At 42.6% G+C, this 18799-nt stretch overlaps 1 protein-coding gene across 1 annotated transcript in view; it reads right to left on the reverse strand.

Annotated features, from left to right (window-relative positions):
• Positions 1-18799, reverse strand: part of adgra3 (adhesion G protein-coupled receptor A3) — a 66319-nt gene that overhangs the window by 11857 nt on the left and 35663 nt on the right. The window contains exons 5-17 of the mRNA XM_084042740.1: positions 18648-18719; positions 18319-18393; positions 17548-17708; positions 15514-15727; positions 11427-11591; positions 9196-9385; positions 8450-8599; positions 6646-6804; positions 5607-5780; positions 3937-4147; positions 2630-2838; positions 1180-1304; positions 446-569 (exon numbers count right to left, since the gene is read on the reverse strand). Coding sequence (XP_083898866.1) covers positions 446-569; positions 1180-1304; positions 2630-2838; positions 3937-4147; positions 5607-5780; positions 6646-6804; positions 8450-8599; positions 9196-9385; positions 11427-11591; positions 15514-15727; positions 17548-17708; positions 18319-18393; positions 18648-18719 — 2029 coding nt within the window. The remainder of the gene's footprint in view (positions 1-445; positions 570-1179; positions 1305-2629; positions 2839-3936; positions 4148-5606; positions 5781-6645; positions 6805-8449; positions 8600-9195; positions 9386-11426; positions 11592-15513; positions 15728-17547; positions 17709-18318; positions 18394-18647; positions 18720-18799) is intronic.

An 18799-nucleotide genomic window follows, 5' to 3' on the forward strand; every position in this document is an offset into this window, starting at 1 on the left:
CAAAGATTTGAGTTACAAATGTTCGCTTTAAAAGCATATATTCAAAGATTTGCACACATTTTTCACGATTTTTCAAAAATAGCAAATCTACAAGCTCATAGCGCGATGAGCTTGTATCGGTGCCACGCAAATCTACAAGCTACTGCCGCGCTATGAGCTTGTATATCTGCTATTTTTTAAATAGCCCAAAGAAATCTTAAAGGGACACACAGCTGCGTTCCCGGTCTAAATGGATTAAGCTGCGGAAACTGTATCTTTCTCTGTATCCCTCCCTGTGCTTTCATCAAGTCCCAACGCTGGGTGGTACCTTGCCATTGGCAAACAGCAAGATCCAGAAGAAATCCTAGACACTCGCTTCCTTTGGCTTTAGTTTTAGAAATAAGTTCTTTTGTTTAGTTTTTTGGTTGGAGGTGTTGAGGCACACAGCGGGTGTATGTATACTCACTGCTTGGCACACGCTGGCATAGCGAGTCTGGTTGACGCCACCGACGAAGACCCCGCAGGTGAGGAAGATGTGGAGGCAGAGGTTGACCAACATGTGCCAAAACTTGCGGCTGACGCGGACCGACCTGGTGACATGGACACACGATGAACAGTCTAAACTATAATGCATGCCTCTAAGGTTGCCTTGTTGACATAAAAGGGCCGCAAGGCCAATGCGTTGAAAGGTTATTATTTATTAGCAATAACCTTTCTAGCATTATTGTGTTAATGGTGTTAACATGTGTTAAGTATAGAGTATACAAAAATAGAAAAGCACTTCAGACTCCCCCTCACAACCTAGCAGTCCTTATTTTCTTGTATAACTACTTGTTGCCTATGTTGATAGATGCTAGATTTGCAGAAATAGTAGACTTTTTAACCCTTCATAGCATGTCGTTTAGACTTTGTACACTTAATTTGATTTATTTGCACTCTATGTACTTGACCATTACACGGTTGTTGGTTGACTAGGGCTCATCATGTCATTTACCCTGATCTTGCACCTTATAAGTCACTCTGGATAATAGCGACAGCGTGTGCTAAATGCCAACATTTAAAACTTTAGACATCACATGGAAATTGGCCCACGGCTTCACTATGGTCGAGTTAAGGTCAGTCAAGGACGAAAACAAAATCAATGGCATCAGTGTAACTTCCTGCTGTTCTTTAGCACATCAGTCCTGAAAGCACTCTTACCTGTGGTGATAGATGTAGCTGATAATGATGGTCAGGAGACAGATGAGGAGGACAATGGTGGTGGCGTAGATGACAGGGTGGAGGGGCTGGATGCTGGGGGAGAAATACTCTACACTGCTAAGATCCTGAAGGAGAGACACATGGAGTTGAATTAGACTCCTCGTTATATGTCACATGTCTGTAAATTAAAAAGCGATCACACGCACACACCCACACCCACACACACACTGCTATGCTCTTTTGTATAAACTATAAAAGAGGAAAAACTGTTTGCATCATTGTTATTTTCATGGACTGCACTTATGGCCAAGTCCAGCGCAGCCTGCGGCAAGTATTCCAATTTAATGGACTGCTGGTCGGAACGCTGGTGGACAATATTTAGCACAGAGACTAAAATCAATTGTGTTCATTGATTTTACTTGGCATACAAGTTCAGTTTGGGTTTAATTGTCCCACGCTGGGCAATTTGTCTTAAAGCGAGTGCAGTTTAAACCATCCACTGAAATACATTGAGCAACAGCAGTGACGAGTGGCTTTTACCATGGCGCCGACCAGTGGTGTAAAGTAACTAAGTACATTTACTCAAGTACTGTACTTAAGCACAATTTTTTTGAGGTATTTTTACTTTACAGGAGTATTTCCTATTTTGAGTACTTTTACTTCTACTCCACTACATTGCAAAGGCAAATATTGTACTTTTACTCCACTACAATTATTTGACTTTAGTTACTTTGTAGATTTTGACTATTATTGCAAAACATACATTAACCACTTCAGCACTATATACATTTCGGCCATTTGAAAATAGCAGATCTACAAGCTCACAATGCGTCGCGATGCGACGCATTGTGAGCTTGTAGATCTACACTAGAATACTAGAAAGAATTTTGCCAAAAATAGCAGATCATTGTGAGCTTGCAGATCAGCTATTTTTGCTAGGGTTCAAGGGGTTAACCCATTAAGACCTGGAACTGTGTCATTTTTAGATTTGAGCTAAAAAGCATTATTTTACACTTTGGCTATACAAAAATAGCAGATCTACAAGCTCATAGCGCGGCACCGAGTGCCGCGCTACGAGCTTGTAGATCTGCTATTTTTGAAAAATCGTGAAAATGTGTGAAAATGTTTGAATTTATATATTTTTAAAGCGAACATTTTTAACTCAAATCTTTGCTTCTGGGGGGTCCCTGGAACAACATATTTTGATGGGGGTCCGTGGCCAAATACATATAATTTTGGGGGTCCTTGACATGAAAGAGATTGAACACCACTCATATAGAAACATACGTTTTTCAGAATACTGTTGAGATTTAGGAGACATGTAGAACCGGCTTCAGGTCTCAATGGGTTAATGAAAATCCACTGTTCTTGTGTCATTTCGTTGACAGACAGTTACAGTACCCTGACACACATTGCTGTGGGCAGCAGGGGGTATTTCTCAGGTACTCACCATTAGCAGGCCGTAGTTGCCCAGCGAGTCGCACGATATGGTGGTGAAGTTGTCGTGGTGGGTGAGGATGCGGCACCCGTCGGTCTGCCAGCCCCCCTGGCCCCCCACCAGGCTGCCGTTCCAGGAGGCGGCCACGGCGTCGGAGCCGCGGGCGAAGCGCCGCAAAGTGATGTTGACGGGGCTCCGCAGGGCGCTCAGCGGCACGCCGTCTGAACACACCACAGAGAGAGAGAGGTTGTTTAACCCATTAAGACCTGGAACTGTGTCATTTTTAGATTTGAGCTAAAAAGCATTATTTTACACTTTGGGCTATTCAAAAATAGCAGATCTACAAGCTCATAGCGCGGCACCGAGTGCCGCGCTATGAGCTTGTAGATCTGCTATTTTTGAAAATTCGTGAAAATGTGTGCAAATCTTTGAATATATGTATTTTTAAAGCGAACATTTTTAACTCAAATCTTTGCTTCTGGGGGTCCCTGGAACAAAATATTTTGATGGGGGTCCGCGGCCAAATACATGTTATTTTAGGGGTCCTTGACATGAAAAAGATTGAGAACCACTGATATAGAAACATACGTTTTTCAGAATACTGAGATTTAGGAGACATGTAGAATCGGCTTCAGGTCTCAATGGGTTAAAAAAGCTTAGCTTTTCCCCAACACGATGGAAACATTTTGATGGACTGTTTATATTCAGATACTCAGCATGCGTAATAAGATAAGATTACATTTATTGATCCAAGGAGAAATAAAGTGATTTTAACCCATTAAGACCGGGAACGCATCTGTGTGTCATTTTAAGATTTATTTGGCTATTCAAAAATAGCAGATACACAAGCTTGTAGATCTGCTATTATTGCAAAATCGTGAAAATTTGTGCAAATCTTTGAATAATACATTTCTAAAGGGAACATTTGTGACTCAAAAGGATTTAGAAGACATTTGTAGAATCCTCCAGAAGCAAAGATTTGAGTTACAAATGATCGCTTTAAAAAATACATATTCAAAGATTTGAATAGCAGATAGCTCATAGCGCGGCACTCGGAGCCGTGCTATGAGCTTGTATATCTGCTATTTTTTAATAACCCAAAGAAATCTTAAAATGACACAGATGCGTTCCTGGTCTTAATGGGTTAACTTATTTCTTTTCCATTTTTTGACAGGGCTATATTTAATTATTTTTGTACGTTTGGGTCCCGGGGTAAAAGGATGTGTCTGGATCTGGAAACGCATGGGGATCCCCTGTACTACACACTACACACCCAAACGCACGTCGAGCAGATCTCCACCCCCCGACCTGGACCTTACCCATCTTGGCCATGATGACGGGCGTGGCCACGCTCCTCCTCTTGCCTCCGTCGGCCAGCAGGGAAGAGTTTCCGGTGGAGGGGAAGAACTTGCCGTTGCGGAAGGCCAGCAGGTGGAGCTTGTAGACCGGCTCGTCCGCCTGCCCCGCAGGTTGCACCGCCTGGGACAGGAGAGACTGAGGAAGCTGTAGGGTGGCTTCCACTACAGTGTTCTGTAGATAGAATGAGGGAATAGAAGGTTTGAAATTATTAAATGTTATATTTGTTTTATTTATGTATTTGTTTAACCCATTTAGGCCTGGAACTATGTCATTTTTAGATTTGAACTAAAAAGCATTATTTTACACTTTGGGCTATTCAAAAATAGCAGATATACAAGCTCGTAGCGCGGCAGCTTGTAGATCTGCTATTTTTGAGAAATCGTGAAAATGTGTGCAAATCTTTGAATATATATATTTTTAAAGAGAACATTTTTAACTCAAATCTTTGCTTCTGGGGGTCCCTGGAACAACATATTTTGATGGGGGTCCGCGGCCAAATACATATCATTTTGGGGGTCCTTGACATGAAAAAGATTGAGCACCACTAAGGATAAGGATAAGGATAATTCCTTTTAACAGGTCGTTCATGAAAGTCCTTGCGGTCTTGTTTCCAATGAGAACCTGTGAGCAATTAGGGGTTAAGAGTCTTGCTCAGGGACAAATTTCATTTCATCGACATATGCTGGCGTGGCCTGGAATCGAACCTGGGGCAACCAGGGCCTCTGGCTCCCTAGGCGGGCTCACTAACCACTCAGCTATGGCCGCCCCTGATATAGAAACATACGTTTTTCAGAAAACTGTTGAGATTTAGGAGACGTGTAGAATCGGCTTCAGGTCTCAATGGGTTAAGATCATTTTTTTGGGGGCTTTTTTATGCCTTTATTGATAGTATAGTAGGCTGACGGGAAATGGGGAGAGAGATGGGGAGTGACATGCAACAAAGGCCGTCGAGTCGGGACTCGAACCCACGACGCGCTGTCAGGCTACTTTGGAGCCTAGGTGTCCGAACAGCTACACCAGCGGTTCGGGCCTCAATGTTATATTTATTTATACATTTTATTTTATATACTATTTGTTATATATCTATTAGCTATCATGCTATCATTATAACATTTTACTTTTGTTATATAATTCTATCGTACTATCATTACACAATATTCTATTGACTATCATATTGTTTTAACCTATTAAGACCTGGAACGCATCTGTGTCACTTTATATTTCTTTGGCTATTCAAAAATAGCAGATATACAAGCTCATAGCGCGGTACCGAGTGCCGCGCTATGAGCTTGTAGATCTGCTATTTTTGAAAAATCTTGAAAAAAAAGTTTTGATTTTTTTTTAAAAAACTGTTAGGATTTAGAAAACATTTTTAAGAATCGCCTCAGGTCTTAATGGGTTAAACTATCATTCTATCAACTATCATACTATCGTTATATACTATCATTCTGACTATGATACTATTGTTACTATCATTCTATTGACTATCATACTACAGTTATATCATTCTATTGATTATCATACTATGGTTACATACTCGTACTCTAACGACTATCATACTATCATTTCTATGATGATTATAGTCTCGTTGTATTGATGGTGTGTTCAGGTGTGGTTTGGACAGACTCACTTTGTGCAGGATGCTGGAGAAGGTGGTGTTGCATTTCATGGTGAGGTGTCGGTCCTGTGGTCCCGCGCTGTCGGTCCTGCGCTCGGGGCTGGGCCTCTGGAACAGCATGCAGGTCATGCCGTTCCAGTCGCTGGCCCTGGCAATGTGGGCGTCCAGCGCTATGTTGGTGGAGGTCTGGACAAATAAACATAAACACAAATCTAGTCATTCTTGAACGCATTTCGGACAGGAATTGTCAAAGTCAAACAAAACGTGCTACCGCATCACCTATAAAACTACTGCAGTTAAGGTAAAAATTTAGCGCGACCAGTGATCTCATGAACAATTACATAAATAAATCTACATTGAATTCCCATACTACAATACTTCTCAAACCTTTTCATGTCAAGGACCCCCAATTTAATATGTATTTGGCCCCAGACCCCCATCAGAAAATATATTGAATTGTTTTGCACATTTTGTTCAAGTGAGCTTGTAGATCGGCAATCTTCAAATAGCCTATGTATGTACGTATATATAGGGTTAACCAGTAGCGTCCCCAGGAATTACATTTAGGGCAGGCGAAAATAAATTGCCGGCGAAAGTGTCCATTTTCAATATGTTTGGCCATTATCTATCGGAACAGAAGGTCCAATCGCTATGACACATTTTTGGGTTATTTGGGTTTTTTAGGGGGGGGGCGAGATCTTAGTTGGGCAGGCGACCGCCTGTCCAGCCTCTACAGTGGGTACGCCACTGGGGTTAACCCATTAAGACCGATTCAACAAATGCCTTCTAAATCAGTAGTTTGAATAATTTTCTAAAATGATTCAAAAATAGCAGACGAGCTTGTACAGCTGCTGTTTTTGAACAGCCAATGCAAAAAACCTAAAATGACACAGATGCTTTCCCGGTTTTAATGGGTACAAGTTGTTAAACTCATCTTAATGCTATATCAACTAATTCTGGACCCCTGAAGGGGTCCCCCAGACCCCACTTTGGAGAACCGCTCCTGTAGTACAAACATGACATGGTTGCCGTTGTTGTTAATCGTACTGACCAGGGGGAAGGTCTGAGCCGTGACCAGGCGGTTGGCGGCGACCTTCTGGAGGCAGGCGATGATGCGGGTGCAGGCTTTGGCCTCGAGCTGGGCCATCCACAGCACCCTCTCGTTGGCCAGCATCAGGTTGCTGGCCATGCTGACGATAACCTCACCCAGCTGTGGGAGAGAGACCACGTAGGAGGAGACAAAACAGAAGATCACATAGAGTTAAGGTACTATGGCAGTCCATGGTAGCAGATCACAGTGAGAGAACCACACTATGCTGAGTCAGAACTGAAGCAGGAATGATGCTTCAAATTCAGTGAGTTTGCACTGGTGTCTGTCTATACAGTGGGACTGATCAACGCATATACAGTTTAATGTACAAGCCTTGTACCCATCTGACAATTCGAACACGTCATGCCAATTAGGCTACACGCAGCTATGGTCATGACGTGTGGGTCATGACCGAAAGAATGAGATCCCGGATACAAGCGGCCAAAATGAGTTTTCTCGGGTGGCCGGCCTCTCCCTTAAGTATATAGGGGATTAAGGGGTTAAATCTATCACCATCCTCTTCACAGGATGTTATAACTCTGCTGAGTGCTGAGTGAGAGAGCAACAGGACTCCTTCTCATTGGTGTCACATTCTCACCCGTCCCCAGTGAGGGCCGTCTGGGACAGGCGGCGCGCCACTGAAAGCCTTCCTACAGCAGAGTCCAGCAGCGGCGGGGGGGAATCTGATCCCATCTAACATTCCCCTCCCTCAGCTTCATAAAAAAAAATCTCTCATTCCAGATCCTATCTTATCCCCAGTCTCATGTTGATTCCCCCTGTGGATTTGCTGGAGGACAAGGTTGCTTTGTCTACGAACTACAACTATGCAGGAAATGAAAATCCTGACTAGACACCCACCTTTCTCGTTCTACCGCACGGGGGCTGCTTGAAAGCTAAATCTTTTCGTCCTTGAACCCCGCTGGTGCACCGTAGTACCAGCATTGCATTTTTACTGCAAGACGAAGATTATAGAAACATACAAGAAGTATGACTCGGCGTTCCTTTTCTCTGTGGCTGTAGCGTTTAATAGTAATGTGTAAATTAAAAGCAACGTGAAAAGTGGCTCAGGAGCTGCTCTCTCTGCCATAACACAAGTCCCTGACTTGATAATTATTAGAAATTAGAAATGAATTAGCAAATAACTAGAATAATTTACATTCTGACACCACCTAACAGCATCCATAGGTTCATATCAAATATCAAGGCTGCAGTAGGTAGTGATTGCAGATAAACCACAGACCAATCAAATTCATCGTTGAAGAGTCTGTCAGACATCTTTGATTTTGGTACAATAGAGATTTTGCGTATCCTCGTCTTGAACTATGACTAAAGGTTTTGTGCATAGGAGATGTTCTGTGTGTCTGTCGGCAGTGTGGGAGTAGACAAGCGAAGGTTTAAGTACAAATGTTTGTGTAACTAAGAATCAACAGGTTTTTCCTTATAAACATCTCTTTCTTAAACATTCTTAAAAGGAGCATTACACTATCCTTTGGGAAAGACAACCGAAGGTTGTTACATTAACAGGGCTAGGTGGGACTTGCTGGGCCGCATGCAAAAAAAGGAAAAAATAGTGACAGGACATCAGTCAACAAGTCGGGCAAAAGAGGCCCGCAGCTTGTTAGGGCACTGATTGTAATGAGAATGTCATGTTTCATTGTTTGATGCATGCCGTTAGGACAAGGTGTGATATCAAAACTATCTTAAATGATTGTCAAACTGGGAACACAGCAGGCTGAAGGAAGTTAGCGGCAGCTAGAGTACTTACGTCTTTGAACTTCTCAGCAAACTTGCTAAACTTCTCGATCATTTCGGCAACGAAGATGATATCCATCTTGTCGGAGAAGTTGGCAGCATTGTCTGTGCAGACGAGCAGTCGACGGGCCCTGGTCACCACGTTGGTCACATTCAATGGCATCTAGTGGACATAGAGGGAGAGATAGAAGGTTTAGAGAAATAATGAACTATAACGTACTCCGGCCCGCACACAGTAGTTCTTTTCACGAGGAGAGTGACACTAAGCCTTCGTACTCACTTGGATCTGCGGGCGTCGCACTGCTCTCCTTATGTGAACATAAGTGGTGTAAAGTAACTAAGTACATTTACTCAAGTACTGCACTTAAGTACAATTTTGAGGTACTTTTACTCCACTAAAACGATTTGAAAACTTTAGTTACTAGTTACTTTGCAGATATAAGTGATTATATTATAAAACATACATTAACCACTTTAGCCCTATTTTATACATAGGCTGTTTGAAAATAGCAGATCTACAAGCTCACAACGCGACGCGTTGTGGGCTTGTAGATCTGCTATTTTCAAACATTTTAGTACTTTTACTTTTGGTACTTTAAGCATATTTCGTACTTTTACTCGAGTAACATTTCGAACATGGGCCTTTACTTGTAACAGCGCATTTTCATATGCTGGTATTGCTATTTTTACTTAAGTAAAACATTTGAGTACTTTTTCCAAGGTAAACTAGCCAATCACAAACAACCAATCACAACAGACCTGGTTGATGACATAGAGAAACCGGGTGACGTCTTTTTGGTACTGGCAGCTGGAGTAGTCGTCTTCCGCCCACACGCCCCGGCGGTCGCAGCGCCGCCACGCCCGCTGCTCCTCGCCGGAGATGCCCGCGCTCCCCGAGAGCCGGTTGCAGGGCAGGTAGGCCGTGATTCCTGCCAGGGTACGAGTCCATCTGGAGGTAAAAGGCAAGAAGGCAACAACACAGGAGATGTGAGTCGAGCGATGTTTTTTACCGTCTGATCATTCATAGATACTGCAGACAATGTGGAATATTCTAGAACTGGACTGAAATGTAACTTTAACCCATTAAGACCTGGAACGCATCTGTGTCACTTTTTTATTTGAGCTAAAAAGCATTATTTTACACTTTGGCTATTCAAAAATAGCAGATCTACAAGCTCGTAGCGCGGCACAGAGTGCCGCGCTACGAGCTTGTAGATCTGCGATTTTTGAAAAATCGTCAAAATGTGTGCACATCTTTGAATGCATATTGTTTAAAGCAAACATTTTTAACTCTATTCTTTGCTTCTGGGGGGTCCCTGGAACAACATATTTTGAGATGGGGGTCCGCGGCCAAATACATTTTGGGGGTCCTTGACATGAAAAAGTTTGAGAACCACTGATATAGAAACATACGTTTTTCAGAAAACTGTTAGGATTTAGAAGACATTTGTAGAATCGGCCTCAGGCCTGCACACAATGTCAACTATTCTAGAACTGGACTGAAATGCATCTTTAAGTGTCCTCTATCTATCAGAATAAAATTGGAATAAAATGATGGCACTGGTTTGCCATCTGACCACAAGGGGGTGCAACTATGCTAGCTTAGGTAGAACACAAACCTCAACTAATTAAGTTCCTTCAAACACTTACTGTATATGATGTAAACATCAACCCATTTAGACCTGTTACACCTATAAGTTGTTGTACCTTTCAACGCCTCTGTGTCATTTTAGCTGTCGCTATATATCGCTGTTGTCGGGCAGAAACCTCTTGCTATTTTGTATTATGAATCTTGAAAAGTAACAGTTTTGGACGTATGATGTTTCCACCCAACAGAGACGATATACAGCAACATCATTTATTGATTTATTTTTGGGCGGTGTAACCGCCCCTACATGTGAGGTTGGGACATTGACATTTGCTGCACTGTGATTGGCCACCCATTGTACCCCCCTAACCCTGCACTGTGATTGGCCACCCATTGTGTACCCCTAACCCCTACACATTCAATGCAAATCTATACTTTTCTTAAGTGAGCTTCCATCACTGTGATGACCACTAGCTGCACTGTGATTGGCTGACTCTATTGGCTGACTCTATTCAGCACTGTGATTGACTAGCGAGACACATGACACATGTGCATAGTCCTATAAATAGGACTACACACTTAAAAAAAACACATTTATGTTTTTTTTTAAGTGAGTCATGGGTCTGTGATGACCACTGTGATGACCACACCGCCCACTTCACACTGGGTGTGATTATTTATTTAGAAGCCGTTTTTAGGATCGGCCTCTTCGTCTTAAAGGGGAATACCACTCATTTTCAACATTGAACTATGTATTTCATACACCTTAGGACTGTTGTGTGGAAATAAGAAAAAAAGTCGCCCCCTCCCTTCTATGTTGCCTAGAACTGGATAATTGATTGAGGTCATGTGATCAGTGACATACACAAGGTGTACTTTTGGCTGAGGGGGGCGGAGCCAAAAGTACACCTAAGCTCTAAGAGGTGTATTAAAGCAGTGGTTCTCAAAATTTTTCATGTCAAGGACCCCCTAATTGAAACTTATTACCCCACGGACCCCCATTTGAAAAGATAAGCCAGGGACCCCAATAAGAGAAGGTTTTTACGGCTCTCTAGCAGTGATTCTCAACCATTTTAATTTCAAGGACCCCCAGTTTGACATGCATTAGGCTACGGACCCCCATGTAATGGCATTTATACCGCTGGGACCCCAATTCACATTGTAAAACCAATGTTCATTTAACTCTGAGAGTGTCCAAATGGAACCAAATGGACCCGTTAGGGTCCATTTGGTTCCATTTGTACACTCTCAGAGTTACAGACCCATAAGGGTCCATTTGGTTCCTAACTATCCATCATTTAGCTGGGGACCCCCTGGAACCCCCTCAAGTACCCCTGGGGGTCCCCGGACCCCACTTTGAGAACCAATGCTGTAAATCCCAGCATGTCTCTCTTCCTCTGACCTGAACTCCCCCTTGTTGTTGGAGACGCGTTCCGGAGCGCAGTATTTGGCGGAGCTCTCCAGGACCACGATGTGGACCGTCCTGGTGGTGTTTCCTCTGCTGGTCCAGACCCGACACTCCCAGTTCCCCGTGGAACCGGGCTGGATGTTGGAGATGGTCAAGGCGCTGGGTGGAAAACAATTGGGGGAAAAATCTATTAATATTAACCTATTAAGACCTGGAACGTATCTGTGTCATTTTTTGATTTGAGCTAAAAAAAGGCATTATTTTACACTTTGGCTATTGAAAAATAGCAGATCTACAAGCTCATAGCGCGGCACCGAGTGCCGCGCTATGAGCTTGTAGATCTGCTATTTTTGAAAAAATATGAAAATGTGTGCAAATCTTTGAATATATATTGTTTTAAACAATTTTAAGTCAAATCATTGCTTCTGGGGGTCCCTGGAACAAAACATTTTGAGATGGGGGTCCGCGGCCAAATACGTATCATTTTGGGGGTCCTTGACATGAAAAAGTTTGAGCACCACTGATATAGAAACATACGTTTTTTTTCAGAATACTCTTAGGATTTAAAAGACATTTTGCAGAATCGGCCTCATGTCTTAAAGGAGAATTCCATCATGGGACTCAACAATGAGTACTAGAAGCAAAAAAACAGACTTTGCATTTGTTAAAATAGGCGAATTTGGGCTATCCACTATCCTACTATCATGCCAACGGTGGGGGTCGATAGGGGGATCTGTGGAGTCACGCGATTTTCATTTCTACGTTGGTAAGTGATTTGACGCACATCAAACATAACACTTAAAATGAACGGAATTCTCCTTTAAAGGGTTAACTCATTGAGTGCCACAATCCGTCAAATCCGTCACGTGGCCTGACGCCCAGAGCGCCACAATCCGTCAAATCCGTCATAAAAAAAATTTCAAAATAAAAAAAAAAATTCAAAATAAAAGTTTTTTCTTTTTTTGTTTTTTGGGGGGAAAAACATGTTCAGAACCCAAGATATGATGATTTGAAGATTTGCTGCTCCATCCACTCCTTGTTTAACCTATAACTTAAAAAGGCTGTATCTCGCTTCCTAAGCACTTTTTTTTTACAATGAATTTTGGCTGTGGCACTCAGAACCAAAATTCCATTAACATGAATAAATAAGCTTGGCACTGAATGAGTTAATATTAACTCAGAACACTGGAAGGAGTTGATATATACTGGATTGCATATTGAAGCTAATGCATTTACCTGCTTAAAAAGGCCAGCGGGCAGAACATTTATATCTAATGAGAACCAGGAAGAGTTCTTTACACTCAAGATTTGCTCACCAAATGTTTTATCGTGGCCTGTGCAACGTCTGAATCATGATGCTGCATGTGCGGCGATGACTAAGAGACCATTCAAATCACAACTTCATCATTTATATAAGTCCCATGATCCCACTTAGCATGTGAATGGATGTATAGATATCTTGGCGACACAATAATACCTACATCTCCAAGAATGCATGACGCTATGCAAACCAACCGCATGACACTACTAGACTGCAAGGCGCGCTGCGCTGCACGCGCCGAGAGCCCAACATCTCATTCTGTGTATGGATGGACGTGATGACTGAACACAGAAGCATCTCTGCATCAGCTAAAATTAACCACTTTAACCCATTGAGACCTGGAACGAATCTGTGTCATTTTTTTAATTTGAGCTAAAAAGTTTACACTTTGGCTATTCAAAAATCGAGAAAATGTGTGCAAAGTAATATATTTATATTCTTTTAAAGCGAACATTTTTAACTCCAATCTTTGCTTCTAGGGGGTCCCTGGAACAACATATTTTGAGATGGGGGTCGGCGGCCAAATGCATATAATTTCGGGGGTCCTTGACATGAAAAAGTTTGAGCACCACGGATATAGAAACGTGCTTTTTTCAGAAAACTGTTGGGATTTGGAAGACATTTTGTAGAATCGGCTTCAGGTCTTAATGGGTTAAGCTCTCTGTACTTAGTAAACTGGACCCGAGTTGGACTCTGCACTTGGTCCTCTCTTTTTCCACGCCACACAAAATCTCTTCACCAAAATATAGCTGATCTACAAGCAAACAACATGTCACGTTTGCAACCAAGGGCCCAGCTTCCTGCTTTGAGATTGAATCGAATAAGGAAGAGAGTTCAAGTTGACAGTTCACATGAAATGGGCTGTAGTTTCGCCGTTTCACCCCTGCTGGTGTCAGAAAGAATTTATCTCAATGCAAGCGGATGGGTTTTTGACGAACTTTAGACTTGATTTTCTTACCTTAATAAACATTGTCATAAATACTATATGCTTCCAGTCGCTAGTTTAAAGTCTCCTTTCAATCATCATGATATGCGTTTTGGTAAACTATGGTCCCATTTATTTTAAAATTGACGATAATTTCCCCTCCTATGCTCTAGGAGGGGCAGGATGATTTGATTGACAAGCTACCCGACCAACACTGGTCTGGTTGCATTCTGCAGGATATGACGCGATCAGTGTTGCCAGATTCCGAGAGAGAATCAAGCAACCAGGTCTAGGAAAACCAGCCCAAAAGAAGCGACTATGGGCCACACGAGCACTTTAACATGCACATCAGCTATTTGAAAATAGCAGATCTACAAGCTCACAACGCGTCGCGGCTTGTAGATCGGCTATTTTCAAATAAGATCTTGCGGGGAGATTATAATAAGCAAATCTGGCAACCCTGGACGCGATATGGCGCGATATCGAAAGATGGCGGATTTGAAATTCCTGAACAATCGGCTTCATTTTGCGGTCTGTAGAAAGCAATGGCGTAGCTTCGTCCATTCTTTTTATACAGTACATGGTTGCAACGCGTCGTGTGAGCTTGTAGATCGACTAGAATAGGCTCTATGCACAGCAGCCATATTGTGAAGACATTCACAGGTGTTACCAATGATACTAATGAAGGCTCTGTTCCATTCTGGTCAAAACAGAGTCAGGGTGCTGATATTGTGCAAGTCGACTCACTGGAAACACTTCTGCTACACCAGTAGGACTAAAATGTGGGTTCAGGGACCCTCATGGTTCCTTAAGGGGGTTCCAAATGGCCCCTTACGGTTGTGTAACTCTGAGTGTACAAATGTAACCAAATGGACCCGGGTCCATTTGGTTACATTTGTACACTCAGAGTTATGGGGGTCGTGGAAATTGAAAAATCTGAGAACTACTGTGCTACACTAAATGGAACAGAGCCTTCATTAGTATCATTGGTAACGCCTGTTAAGTAGGGGTGTGCCGATACACTAATTTCACCAAACGATACGATACGATATTTGGCTCACAACTTCGATACGATATCGATACGATACGATACGCACTTTTTTTATTATAAGGATAAGGATAAGGATAATTCCTTTTAACAGGTCGTTCATGAAAGTCCTTGCGGTCTTGTTTCCAATGAGAACCTGTGAGCAATTAGGGGTTAAGAGTCTTGCTCAGGGACAAATTTCATTTCATCGACACATATGCTGGCCTGGCCGGGAATCGAACCTGCGGCAACCAGGGCCTCTGGCTCCCTAGGCGGACTCACTAACCACTCAGCTATGGCCGCCCCATTATGAAAATATATGGGGGAGGAAAAAAGTAAATGCAAACAAATAATTCTGTTTTTGCATTATTCAGACATGGAAACTTGTAGCTTTTCAGCTACAATAGCCGTTTTCAATCTAAATAGGGCAATAGTGTGACACCTGACCCGAAAAAAAAAAAACATGTTGTCACCCTTTTCAGCTCGGGGCTGTTTGCATGCCTGATTATAATGATTGTAAAAAAATAATTAAAAAAAAACTATATTTCTTTCCCCCAAAACGATACATATCGTCACGAAAACGTATCGCGGGACGTGGACGATATATCGTGGGACGGTATATCGTGGGACGGTATATCGGCACACCCCTACTGTTAAGGAAGTGAAAATATGGCTGCTGTGAATAGAGCCTATAGACACACGGCGGCCATATTGCCATTAAGTCAATGAAATGCCACCCCAGTTGCCACAGCAACGCAACGTTAACGCATGCAGCAGTGAGTGAACGTGTGCGTCATCATCACCATACCTGGCGATGAGGGAGCAGTTCTGCACCATGCTCTTCTCGATGAAGATTCCCTGCGCGGCGTCGGGCTCCACCATGCGCCCGTCCTGGTACCACAGGACCTGCATGTCCTCGGCCACGAACGAGGCCTGACACTGGAACGGCAGGCTGTCCCCCTGGAAGACCACCTGCCGCTGGGACGGAGTCAGCTGGAAGGAGGGGAGCTCTAGTGGTGCGTCTGGGGGGGGAGGGGGGGGTAAGGACATGATACAAGACAGAGGAGGGACATGGGTGAGACAGGGACATGGGACATTATTTTTTAGCAGGATGAGAGCGTGTGTTTAGGTTTTTGGGCACATCCACATCTAGATATAGCCAATCAATAAATTGCATTGCAACAGTGCGCTGTTAAAACCAACAGTCATCATAACCAAATAAAAAAATACGTTTCAGCAGATGGCGACGCTCAAATACAGATTTATTTTAACCCATTAAGACCTGAGGCCAATTCTACAAAATGTCTTCTAAATCCCAACAGTTTTCTGAAAAAACGTATGTTTCTATATCAGTGGTGCTCAAACTTTTTCATGTCAAGGACCCCCAAAATTACGGTATATGTATTTGGCCGCCGACCCCCATCTCAAAATATTGTGTTCCAGGGACCCCCCAGAAGCAAAGATTTGAGTTAAAAATGTTCGCTTTAAATATATATATATTCAAAGATTTGCACACATTTTAACATTTTTTTCATAAATAGCAGATCTACAAGCTCATAGCGCGGCACTCGGTGCCGCGCTATGAGCTTGTAGATCTGCTATTTTTGAATAGCCAAAGTGTAAAATAATGCTTTTTTAGCTCAAATGAAAAATTGACACAGATGCGTTCCAGGTCTTAATGGGTTTTTGTGTCTTTTCTGGCTTTATTGATAGTTTTCAGTGATGATAGGACAGGAAAAGAGGGAGAGAGAGAGACGGGGAGAGACACGCAACAAAGGTCGTCGGGAACCGGGACTCGAACCCCGCAACGCACTGTCAGGCTACATTAGAGCCTAAGTGCCCGGACCGCTATCCGGCCAGCGATCCGAGCCAAACACAGATTTCTTGAACTAAAAATAACCGTTTCTCGTGACACAATAAAATGTCATTATATGGTCCATTTTTTCACATTTATCTAAGAAACTGCTTTCATTGGCATATTTTGGAGTGGAGATAGCGCCCTGGAATTGTGGAATTGCGAGAATAAAGCAGTTTTATTTGTCATTTTTTGTCATGCGATTGGGCCCTCGCTAGGCTTGTGCTAGTGCATTTCATAACCCCCTGTGACGAATGCCAAACTGATAAGACATGAGCGAGTGCAAACAAAGGCAGCGCTATGGCCTGCACGGCCGTATATACTCTTATCTCCCGTCTCATTGCACAAGCTCCTGTTCCTCCCAGACACCACCGGGAGCAAAGAAATCTGAAGGGACAGCGTGCCGTTTTGACAAAACTGATATATATATATATATATATACAGAGTATTACTTCATTTCAGCCCTTCAAAACAGATCGGAGAGAATTTCCGTTGACACTTCGTACTCAGAAACGGCATTGGAAAAAAGTTGCATCGATACATCCCTTAACCCATTGAGACCTGAAGCCGATTCTACAATGTCTCCTAAATCTCAACAGTTTTCTGAAAAACCTATGTTTCTATATCAGTGGTGCTCAATCTTTTTCATGTCAAGGACCCCCAAAATTATATGTATTTGGCCGCCGACCCTCATCAAAATATTTTGTTCCAGGGACCCCCAGATGCAAAGATTTGAGTTAAAAATGTTCGCTTTAAAAATATATATATTTCAAAGATTTTCACACATTTTCACTATTTTTCAAAAATAGCAGATCTACAAGCTCGTAGCGCGGCACTCGGTGCCGCGCTATGAGCTTGTATATCTGCTATTTTTGAATAGCCAAAGTGTAAAATAATGTTTTTTAGCTCAAGTCTAAACATGACACAGTTCCAGGTCTTAATGGGTTAAGTATGTGAAGTTTGTGCTTCTGTGCGTTAGGTCCTTACCGCAGGTGAGCAGCTCGGGGTTGATTGAGGTAATGAGCTTGCCTTGCAGCGAGCGTGGGAAGGAGCATTTGGTGTCCTTCACCCCGATGCCCTTCAATTTGATCCAGCGCAGCACCCGCTGCAGGTTACAGTCGCACAGCAGGTAGCCTGTGTCAAACTCTCTGCGGAAGGGAATGGCAATATCAGTATATGAAGCCCCATAGACCATATTCACACGGCGGCCATGTTGCTATTAACACATTGAGTGCCATAAAGAGTAAAAGTACAACATTTGCCTCTGAGATGTAGTGGAGTAGAATTAGAAGTATAGACAATTGGAAATACTCCAGTAAAGTAAAAGCACCTCAAAATTGTACTTGAGTAAATGTGCTTAGTTACTTTACACCACTGACCGTGATACATACAGGAATGTAAGTCAGATGAACCACAGAACAATGTATTTTTTATAACCAAAAAACGGAATAATATCACATATAGTGAAATGTCGGTGGGACTACATCGCGATATGCAATTTTGAATATAGACTATAGAATATAGACTAAGTCTATTGACGGCCTCTATGAGATGGGAAACTACATCAATTAACAGAGAAGTCCTCTTGAGGCTTGAGGCCAAGCAGTTAAATCTGTGTCATATCCGATTACTTTAGCTATCACTTTAACAATGTTTGTTGAAAGTCACGTGACTCCCGCTGTTTGCAGAGCATACATTCATTCAGCCCATGCTTACTTATTGGATCACTGTAGTATGTCGATTCCTGAGCATACTTACATTGTCTTCAGAGACCCCAAGCTCAATTCAAAGTTCCCCTGGGTCAACGAGGAGAACTTGTTTCCCGACAGAATCCTGGGGAGAGAACACATTACGTAAGATATTGCCTATTGCCTTTTACAGAAATGGAAAGAGAGAGAAAAAAAGGAAATCGCTAATGCTGGAACGACTATTTGAAGCACGTCTGCATGATATGGGCAAGCAAACACTCCTCTATGTTTCAATATTTATTCTACATTTCAAAACTTCCTGAAGAGCACGTAGCATTGCAACAGTGCCTTAGCGGCAGGGGTTAACAAAAGTGTTACACTAGTATTTAAAGAACTTACAATCTTCCTAGACTTGTCAGGTCCTTGAAGACATCCACATTGAGACAGCCAATTTCATTTTTGGACAGGTCTCTGTCAAACAAACAGAAGGGAAAAAAAGAGCATTGTGATTAAAAGGGGGGGGGGGGTACTCGGGGAAAAATATCGGGTTA

The sequence above is a fragment of the Gymnoscopelus microlampas genome (assembly GCF_963454915.1).
Source record: "Gymnoscopelus microlampas genome assembly, chromosome: 19".
NCBI lineage: Eukaryota > Metazoa > Chordata > Actinopteri > Myctophiformes > Myctophidae > Gymnoscopelus > Gymnoscopelus microlampas.